Source organism: Gekko japonicus, unplaced genomic scaffold, assembly GCF_001447785.1.
Source record: "Gekko japonicus isolate JY-2015 unplaced genomic scaffold, Gekko_japonicus_V1.1 scaffold4813, whole genome shotgun sequence".
NCBI lineage: Eukaryota > Metazoa > Chordata > Lepidosauria > Squamata > Gekkonidae > Gekko > Gekko japonicus.
In genome coordinates this window covers 28,302-39,419 of record NW_015162617.1, presented here as the reverse complement: position 1 = coordinate 39,419, position 11,118 = coordinate 28,302, and the positions used below count along the sequence as shown (strand labels likewise).

Genomic DNA, 11,118 nt, shown 5'->3' with positions numbered 1-11,118 from the left:
GAGATGGTTAGACAGTGTCATAGATGCAACGAATATGAAATTGAGCAAACTTCAGAGGACGGCGGAAGACAGGAAGGCCTGGCGTGATCTGGTCCATGGGGTCGCGAAGAGTCGGACTCGACTGTGCGACTGAACAACAACAACAGAGGTTAAGACGCTGAGCTGCAGACCGGAAGGTCGGTAGTTCGGCAGTTCAAGACCCGAATGCTGTGTGATGGAGTGAGCTCCCGTCTCTGGCCCCAGCTCCTGTCAACATAGCAGTTGGAAAGCAAGAAATTGCAAGCAGATAAATAAGTACCGCTTTGGTGGGAAGGTAACAGCGTTCCGTGCGCCTCGGCGTTTAGTCATGCCGGCCACATGACCACGGAGAAGTCTTTGGACAGCGCTGGCTCTTCAGCTTGGAACCGGAGATGAGCACCGCCCCCTAGAGTCGGATTCGGCCGGCTTTCGAGCAAGGGAAACCTTTACCTTTTACTTCTAACACATTAGAAGACGTTGGTAGTCAAGCAGGGCCATTGGAATGGGGATTTAGACAGCGAAGGACTGTAAACTGCAAATGAGTTTTCTCAAGCCTGAAGGTGAGGGGGGGAATCAGGTGACTTGGAAGAATGCAAAGAAAGGGATTTTACTAGGCAAGATGTGGAAAGGTGGCACATTGCAAAAAACATTTGCTAAGGCAGTCACTAGTCCTGCTACTGGTTTCCTCCGCCATCATAACGGATTGATTTTTGGTGGAAACGTAATTGTGCCTGAGGACTGGGGAATCTGGTACTCCCCTTTAGGTTGACGCCCCTGAATGAGGGAAGGGACCACCGAGAAGTGAAGAAACACTGAGCAACAGCGACAGCCCTTTGTCTGATGACTGATGATGTCATGGGGACAGGCGGACAAGACTTGCTATGGCTGCAGTGACCTGACATGTAGTTCTGGTCTCCATGTACAGCAGAATTATGATACAGGAAGGACAGGACCACACTGGGCTGAAGATTCAGGAGACACAACTTCTGTCAGTTTGGTGTAGTGGTTTGGACTCTAATCTGGGAGAACTGGGTTTGATTCCCCACTCCTCCACTTGCACCTGGCTGGATGACCTTGGGCAAGCCATAGTTCTGACAAGAGCTGTCCTTGAAAAAGAGCAGTTTCTGTCAGAGCTCTCTCAGCCCCACCTACCTCACAGGGTGTCTGTTGTAGGGAAGGGAAGGGAAAGGAGTTTGTAAGCCGCTCTGAGACTCCCTTGGGTAGTGAAGGGCGGGGTATAAATCCAATCTCTTCTTCTCTTCTCTTCTGTCGAGTATTTAACCTCCCCTTTCTCCATTACTTCATGTTCTCCTCGTAACAGCCCTGTTAGGCTGAGAGAGAGGGACTGACCCAACATCACCCAGCGAGCTTTGTGACAGAAGGATTATTTGAATCTGGGTCTCCAAGAATGAACATGTTGGAAGCCATGTTGGATCAGGCCAATGGCCCATCTAGTCCAACACTCTGTGTCACACAGTGGCCCAAACCCAGGTGCCATCAGAAGGTCCACCAGTGGTGCCAGAACTCCAGAAACCCTCCCACTGTGGCCCCCCCAAGCACCAAGAATACAGAGCGTCACTGCCCCAGACAGTGTCCCATCTATACCTTGTGGCTAACAGCCACTGATGGACCTCTGCTCTTAAGAGCCTTAGAGAAACCATGTTGGATCAGGCCAATGGCCCATCCAGTCCAATGCTCTCTGGCACACAGCGGCCAAAACCCAGGTGCCATCAGGAGGTCCAGTGGCGACGAATGCCTAGGTTCTCTTCATTTCAATTTTCCTTTCTTCAGGCCACTTTCCAGAAGAACCTGCCAAGTTCACAAAACCTCCTATTGACTGTTGCACAGCAGTCTACAGAACTTCTAGCTGAAGCCTGATTTTCAAGTCAGCTAGAAAGTTTGTAGACTGATGTGCGACAGTCAAGAGAACCTAGGCATTTGTCGCCACTGACCACTCTAGAGAAGACTTTGGTCGCACAGGAAAAGAGCTTGGCTGTATTCTAATGTATTGAATTGTATTTGAAGTTTTCATTTGGAAGCTGGAACTCACCTAAGGAGTCCTGTGTGGACCATATTGAATATGTATGAATGTATTAGATGTTAGCTGTTTACACTACAAACTTTGAATAAGATTTATCTTTAGGACTTTAAGTGTCCATTTGCATTTCTTTACACAGGGCTACAGCCTCAGTGCTGTGTTTTTGTGCCAAATCCTCCAGGTGGTGGCTGGAGATCTCCTGGGATTACAAATGGTCTCTAAGCCACGGAGATCAGTTTACCTGGAGAAAATGCCCCATTTGGGAGATGGACTCTATATGGGCTATATGGACTCCCAGAGGGCTTACCTAGTGGCTAAACCTGACACTTAAAAAACCCCTCTATTGGTAACCCTAACAAATAACCAAGGAACAGCTTTCACATGAAGCTGCCTTCTACTGAATCAGGCCCTTGTTCCATCAAGGTCAGTATTGTCTACTCTGACTGGCAGCCGCTCTCCAGGGTCTCAGGCAGAGGTCTTTCCCATCACTTACTGCCAGGTCTTTTAACTGGAGATGTCGGTGATTGAACTGGGGCTTCCGCATGCCAAGCAGAGGCTCTACCACGGAGCCATAGCCCCTCTCCAACAAGCACATGAAGCCGCTGCCTTATACTGAATCAGACCCTTGGTCCATCAAGGTCAGTATTGTCTACTCTGACTGGCAGCCGCTTTCCAGGGTCTCAGGCAGAGGTCTTTCCCATCACCTACTGGCACATCATTCAACTGGAGATGCCGGGGATTGAACTTGGGCCCTTCTGTATGCCGAGCAGAGGCTCTTCCACTTAGCCATGGTGCTTTCATTCCTTCCCAGACAAACTGTCCCAGCAACAGCTGGCATAAGCACATTGGCTCAGGTTCTATGCACGCATTCTATGCATGCTTATTTAGCAACAAGACACATTAAGTCCCGTGGGATATGCCTCAGAGTAAACATGTTGGATCAGGCTTTGTGAATGCAAGCTGGGAAGTCCCTTCTGTATGCCGAGCAGAGGCTCTTCCACTTAGCCATGGTCCTTTCATTACTTCCCAGACAAACTGTCCCAGCAACAGCTGGCATAAGCACATTGGCTCAGGTTCTATGCAAGCATTCTATGCATGCTTATTTAGCAGGAAGACACATTAAGTTCCATGGGATATGCCTCAGAGTAAACATATTGGATCAGGCTTTGGGAATGCAAGCTGGCAAGTCTCTGGTTCGAATCTCACCATAGCTGTGAGTGATCATTATGGGGCCTTAAGTGCCCCCTCGCTGTTAGCACTAGAGGTGTCATGATACAGACCGCTCCGACAGGGCTGTTGTACGGAACTACTGAACAAAAGCACACGAAGCACCTTCAGTACCTGCAGCGCATTATGTAACTGCTAAGCACTATTACTAATACTTTGCCAAATGTCACTGACTCAATTTCCCCCTTCGATGCGGACAGATGAACTGTGGCTGTGCATCTCTGACTGTGGTTTGTTCTCCTGCTATTTAAAGCTGGCAAGGGTGGGAAGGTATCATATCACCCATACACATACTCATGCAGGGACCTGCAGTATATGGACGCCTCCTTGATAAACACAACTGATCTCTGTAGGGCAGCAACCATTAAGGTTTTTTTAAAAGTCAAACCTTTCTCTGTCACTATTTTTAATTCTGCTGCTCTTTAATTACCCCCCCCCCAGACAAGAGTCTTAGTTGATTTCCTGGCACCAGCCCAGCACACTGCAATAATTATACATCTCTGTATCCATGCGCACGCATGGCATTATAAACACAAGCCACGCAGTCATTTGCTACCTGGATGACAGAGGAAGGAGGCAACGGGAGGTCCACATTTTAAAGGGCGTTCCGTGCTAAGATGAAGGATGGCCGGAGGTGGAATAAACACACTCATCTCTCCCTTGCACCCGCTCCCCAGCTCTGCCGTGCCAGACGCAGCAATGTAATTCGGTCGCCCGCTGAACAGACACACCAGACGGGAACAGACACCTTTCTACCTTTCCTGCAAAACCCACCCTGACGTTCAGACAATGCAATCGGCCCCGCTTGGGAGATCCCACCCTTGGGGGGAGCGGATTTTATTCTTATAAAACCCGGGATCCTGTTGGCATTTGAAAGGCAGCGGAGGATTCACACTCGCCATTTCCCCGATAATCACGCACAAGGGCTGTCAGGCCACCATGATTATGCAGGGTTGCTTCGCTGGCCCGGAGGGAGAGGAGAAAGTCCCCCCCCCCAAAAAAAGCCATGTCATATATATATTTATATATAAACCAGTAAGGGATCAAACCAAATACCTTAAGGGGGGGGGGGGGGATCAGAAAGGGGGGGGCAATGCCAAAGCTTCCACCCTGTTCATGCGACATGGGAATGTGCTATGGGGGGCAACTCTCCCGCTCCCCCCCCTCCCCACACAACCTCCTCTGGCTATGGGGCAGAGGCCTCGGCCCCCCGAGTGACAGGTGTCAAGAGCCCCAGAGGGGGGCCTGGGCGGGGGGAAATGGCGGCGGTATCTCCCCTCCCCCACCCACCCGGGGAGCAACGGCCCTGAAAATGGTGGCTGTGGGGAGAGGGGGGCGGCCAGGAGACGAAGGGCCGTGCGCCCCCCCGAAGGACGTCTGCGCCCCGAAATGGGGCCGGGCTCCGACGGCCGGGGCTCCCCCCTGGGGGTCCCGCGCCTCCCCCGCCGAGGAATCGCTCACCATGTTGGCGGATGGCTCTGGATAGTCCCGCTCCCCCACCCAAGGAATCGCCGCGGCCGCCTCAGCCGAGCCCGAGGAGGACTGGAAGCCGCGCGAGGACGCCGGAGACCACCGGGAAAGAGCGCCCCTAGAGCGGACGCCCTCGGAGGCAGGGGGCGCTCTAGGCTCCAGTCCCGCGTCGGTGGTTTGCAGGCTCTGCGAGGAGGGCGGGGGAAGGGGCGGGGCTCGGGGGGTTGCTATGGCAGCCGAGCGGCGCAGCCCGCTGCGGCCCTGTTTCCTCCTTCCCCCTTTCCCAGAAGCTTTTTTGCTGTTCTTTCAAACAGTCGACTGCAGGAGACGCGCGTGTTTCTTAAGACGCGTGCAAAGTGTTATAATTTTAAATAGACATTGCACGCATTTTAAATACACGTGTGTGAATGAATATGTATCACAAGTGTTATAAATAAGAAATGAAGTAGTAGAAGAAGAAGAGATTGGATTTATACCCCGCCCTTCACTTGGAGTCTCAGAGCGGCTTACAAACTCCTTTCCCTTCCCCTCCTCACAACAGACACCCTGTGAGGTGGGTGGGGCTGAGAGAACTCTGACACAAACTGCTCTTTTTCAAGGACAGCTGTGCCAGAGCTTGTGATTGACCCAAGGTCATCTAGCCAAGTGCAAGTGGAGGAGTGGGGAATCAAACCCTGTTCTCCCAGATTAGAGTCCGCACTCCTAACCACTGTACCAAACTGATGAGAAAAATGAAATAAAACGTGTAGTCTCATGGGTCCCTAGCTAACCCTCTGCCCAGAAGAAAAGCCTTTTCCTCTCATGCCAGCTCCAGGTTGGGAAATACCTGGAGAATTTGGAGGGTGGAACCTGAAAAGGGAGGAGGGGGACTTCGATGGGATAATGCCATAGAGCCCGCCTTTCAAAGTGGCCATTTTCTCTAGGGGAGCTGATCTCTGCTGCCTGGAGATCATTTGTAAAAGTGGGATATCTCCAGGCCCCACCTGGAGGTTAAGCAAACAGAGTATGGTACACAGTATATGGATATTACACTACACAGGGATTATTACTGTGATAAGTGCGCTAAACTAAATAATACAGTACTGGCAAAAATCAGAAAATATATGCTGTTTAAATAAGTTAAAGTTATAGGCCTTTTTTACAAGGTTGGAATACAAAAATACAGTCAGTTTCAAATAAACAGAAGTGGTTTTTAACGAAGCAAATTATGTTAACGAGGTGCTCCGGAATGTCGTGTGTCGTTTCGACGCTCCTTCTTCTGAACAAGATTCTATAGATAATTTCCAGCATTTTGTCTCATCTATAAGAGTAGAAATTAAGCCTGATGCTCACATATTTTTTCTTCATAGGTCAATAACAAAGCACAATTGCTAGTAGAAAATTTATTTCGGGTGAGTTACAGTCTGTATTATTTGTTGTTGTTGTTGTTTAGTCGCACAGTCGAGTCTGACTCTTTGCGACCCTGTGGACCAGATCCCGGCAGGCCTTCCGGTCTTCCGCCGTCCTCTGAAGTTTGCTCAACTTCATGTTCATTGCATCTATGACACTGTCTAACCATCTCATCCTTTGCCATCCCCGTCTTCTTTTGACCTTCAATCTTTTTATTTAGTTTAATGCATTTATCACTGTAATAATCCCACCTGGAGGTTGGCAACCCAACACCACCTGGGGTTTGGCAACCCTATTTCCTCCACCCACTGCACCTTGTGTCCCTTTAACTCTCAGCAATAGCCCAGCCTGCACTTGTGGTTTGCTATGGTTGCCACCTTCAGAGTGGGAAATTCCTGGAGATTTTGGGGGGGTAGAGCCTGGGTAACCTCCAGGTGGTGGCTGGAGATCTGCTATTACAACTGATCTCCAAGTGTCAGAGATCAGTTCACCTGGAGAAAGTGGCTGCTTTGGAAGTTGGATATAGCATTTTGCCCCAAACTCCACCCTCAGGCTCCACCCCAAAAATCTCCAGGAATTTCCCAGCTTGGAGCTGGCATCCCTTAGCCTGAGGAGGGGAAGGATTGTGGAGGGGACAGCAGAGACCTCCGTGGGGTATAATGCTTACAAAGCCCACCCTCCAAAGGAACCACTTTCTCTAGGTGAACTGATCTCTTTTGACCAGAAATCAATTGTAATAGTGGGAGATCTCCGGTCACTACCTGAAGGTTGGCAGCCCTAGGAAGAGAAGGTTTCAGGCTTAATCTGAACATATTATCTATTTATTAGTAGATTATAAATATGTTTATGCCTAATTTTTTTCTACTGTCATTTTTTAAAAAACTTGAGCTGTGGAGAACCAGAAAAATGGAAGGATGAGGGAAGAGTATGTAGAAATCCTCCTTAGGCTTCCATCTTGGGAGGATTGTTGTGATCTACTTACCATAATGTTGTTTGGTACTTCTGAATTCTCCAAACAGCAAGAAGTCCAAGAGCGCAGCTAAGTGATTCACAGTGCTATTCTAAGGAGAGTTATGTAATTTTGCGTAAACTGAAGTGAGTGGACTTAGAGTAGTGTAACTCCACTTAGGATAGCACTGCTAGTTTCCTTTGGATGAGAAAGTATTAGAGACTTGCAGTATCCTCTTAAGGTTTTTGCTTCTAAACTAATGTGGAAATGTACCAAACCCCCATTTGTAACATTCATTGTTATAACAAAATGAATGAGAATTAAAATGGAGGAAGGAATGGCATTCATTTCAGTTGTGTCCCTGGTGCCTAGCAATCCAGTTAGTGTTCTGGTGGGTCAGAGGGAGGGGAAGAGATCCAGGAGAGAGCAAGAGTTATGAAACTGACATGGAAGCTTTCCAATCATCAATCAAACATATCTTGCAAGGGGAGACATTCAACCAGAGATAAGAGAAGCAGGTCAGGAGAAAGCAGTAGTTAGGAAACTTACCTCTAAACTTTCCTAGAGAAACCAATAGAATAGGGCTGCCAAATCCCCCCGGGGGGCGGAAACCCCCCCGCCTCAGAGACCCGTTCCCCGACTCGGGCCCCGGGGGGAACCCCGCCCCAGCGTGCACATCACAGGGAAGTGACGTTATGACGCCGGGCATGCTGGGGGCAGGGCCACGGCCATACAAGGAAAAACTCTATGCTTTCCCCTTGTATGGTCGTGGCCCCGCCCCCAGCATGCCCGGCGTCACGACGCCACTTCCCTGTGACGTGCATGCGGCTCCCGCGTGCTTTGCGCACGCGCGCACACGTTGGGAGCCGAACTGGAGTCCCCCGCCGGAAGGGTAAGTGCCATTTGGCAACCCTACAATAGAAGTAAAGAATTATAATGATGAAAACATATATATATATATAACAATTATAGAACAAATGGAGCTTTTGCAACAAAAATGAAAACAACTGCACCTCCTTAGTAGGGTAGCCAGGCAACATCTTGACTCCAACAGGAGCAAAAATGGGTGGAGGAACGTGTGACATCACAACACTCTAGGAATTCCCCCATCTCACTGATAAAACCATAGAGATTTGGAGATTCCTAGAGGGTTGTGGCATCACTTCCAGGCACCACTCAAAGTGACATCGCAGCAGTGTTGCTCCCTGCCTCCCATTTTTGATCTTGCTGGAGCAAAACGCCATGGTGGGAGCTTGAAGCCCTGGAGTGTGAGTTTGCCCGCCACCCTTAGGCAAGTGTAACATTGGTAATGTTTGTTTTGTTTACAGATAAGCAAAGTCAAATATATCGGAGAGAGACAGACTCCTCTACATCAGCAAATCTGCAAATGTCTGATTCTCACTGCCAGCCCCGACACACCAATCTGCTTTGCCTTCTGCCAGCTCACAGCTCCAGACTCTTTGTTTATCTCTGTTGTCCATTCAAACTGCAAAACAGCCCCACGCTCTTTCTCTGCCATCCGGCTTAGTTCTGACTGAGGTGTCACTTTCCTTAACAGTGACAGGGGAGAATGGAGAGGGAGTCCCAGGGATCAATGAAACGTCTCTATTGTTGAGGGCCACAAAAGGTCTTTTGTTAAAGTCCGTGACCGCTCATCGGTGAGCAATTCACGTTCAGGACCATCAGATTCACAAACAGTGCATGTGCGGCTTGTTAAAAACGGTCTGTTATTTCTGGAAACAGAACAACAACAAAAAATGATTCACAAACTGACTCTGTGGTGAGTTTAAAACAGCCTGTGATGCCCCATCTCTACTGAAACAGAAGAAGAAGAAGAGGAGGAGGAGGAGGAGGTTGGATTTATTATACAGGGGTCGTTTCGTAGAAAAAGAGCTAGGGGAACTCATTAGCATAACTCATTAGCATATGCCACACCCCCTGACATCACTGGAAGTGTGTCATATATCTAGAGCAACACCACTTAAGGAAAACATATATAAAATGTACTACAGATGGCATTGGACGCCCAACAAAATAGCAAAGTGTTTCCCACAAGCCTCCAACAGATGTTGGAGATGTAAGAAAAATACAGGTACATTTATGCACATATGGTGGAATTGTAATAAGGTTCAAAAACTATGGAAAAAATTGCAAAACATTTTAAATAAAAATTTAAAAATAAATTTATCATTACTACCAGAGATATATTTACTAAATATGATTCCAGATGGAATAACGAAAAAACATAGACATATAATAATACAAATAATAACAGCGGTAAGGATACTGATTGCAAAAAAATGGAAATCTAATATGTTACCCTCAATAAAAGAAATAAAGAACAAGGTACTGGAAATAGCAGAAATGGATAAAATTAACATGGAACTTAAAAACAGAAATCATTGGAAGAGGATTACTGGGAGAAATGGGGAGATATATACAAATGGTTAAAGCTAAGGAAAATAAATATAGATGTGTAGTAGGCTAGCGAGTTTGAAGAACAAGGGAAAGGATAGAAGCGTAAATGCATTGTTTAACTTTATTTAATTTTACTTAAATACTATAAGTTGTTTAAATTACCATCGGATGGTAAATGGAATAAATGTCAATGTGAATGGAAAAATTGACTTATTTGTTATAACATGTGTTAAAGGATGTTATGGATCAAAAACGCCTTCAAACCGGCTTAAGAAGGGTAATGTGAAATTAGAGTCTCTTGCCTTCCCAATGATGTAACTTTTAAGTAATCAACAGTAATCAGTCTTAAGCACACTTTCCTGGGAGTAAGCACAACTGAATAAAGTAGGATTTAATTCTGAGTACACCTGCTTAGGAGTGCTCCCTAAGTCATGTTGAGTCCTGGTCAATATTTGATCTCCAAATATGTCTTTTTCAATTGAAATTGACATACTATCATTTATGGATGAATTACTTGAAAATAATGTAGAACTGCAGGGGAAAATTCTAACAAATATGCTTACATCGATGGGTGTATCTGGCTGTTCTGGAAACATACTTGATCTAGTGTGGGAATCTGATGTATACAGACACTTCAGGTCTTTAAGTATTTCTTGGATTTGGGCTTGTAGTGTGTTGTAAATATAAGCTATTTTGCAATCATGTTGATGCAGTTCTGCTCTTCATTAGATAGGGTTATCTGGTTATGCTATAGGATAAATGTGCCATGTGACATTAGAGTGCCAAAGGGCTTTTCCAGACTTATTATCTTAATTTTTTAAAGCTAACTACTTCCTCATTGTTCCGAAAAACACTACTGCATTTTGGTTTACTACCAGAATTTTCTTCATAACATATTAGTTTTTTTGGCAAGAAAGGAATTATATTTTGTGGAGAAGCACTCAGTAATATCAGTTGTTAACTGTAGTTGGTACAGTCTGAAAACAGGTTTCTCTTTTCACTTGCTGAAAAGTAGGCCAGAGAACTGGATCTGCCATGTGCTTCATAATCCTTGGGAAATTTCCTTTACGGAGCATACATTTCATTTGGCTGATGATGTGCTTCTTAGTAATTGAAATACATGATTTAACATGCATATACATGTTTTAATGTCAATTTAACTTGAACTGTGTTGTGAGTGTGTGTGTGTGTGTTTGTGTGTATAAAGTCCTATTGCTGGAATCATGTTAATCAGAAATGTTTTAAACACTGGAGCTGCGGTGTCTCAAGTGGTTAAGACGCTGAACTGCAGGCTGTGGAAGGTCGGTAGTTTAGCAGTTTGAGACCCGAGTATGCCACATGACGGAGTGAGCTCCCATCTCTAGTTCCAGCTCCTGCCAACCTAGGAGTTCGAAAGCAAGAAATTGCAAGTAGATAAATAGGTACCACTTCACTGGGAAGGTAACAGCGTTCCGTGCGCCTTGGTATTTAGTCATGTCGGCCACATGACCACAGAAATGTCTTCGGACAGCGCTGGCTCTTCGGCTTTGAAACAGAGATGAGCACTACAACCCTAGAGTCGGATTCGACTGGCTTTCGAGCAAGGGAACCTTTACCTTTACTTTACTAG

The 11,118-nt window shown here is 46.7% G+C and overlaps 1 protein-coding gene across 1 annotated transcript in view; it reads right to left on the bottom strand.

Annotated features, from left to right (window-relative positions):
* The window catches only part of LOC107106356 (elongation factor 2-like), a gene marked incomplete at its 3' end in the record, with an annotated part of 36,070 nt that extends 31,121 nt beyond the window's left edge, over positions 1 to 4,949 (bottom strand). The window contains exon 1 of the mRNA XM_015406491.1: positions 4,745 to 4,949. Within this exon, the coding sequence (XP_015261977.1) occupies positions 4,745 to 4,747 (3 nt within the window). The remainder of the gene's footprint in view (positions 1 to 4,744) is intronic.
* Between the last annotated feature and the right edge of the window lie 6,169 nt (positions 4,950 to 11,118).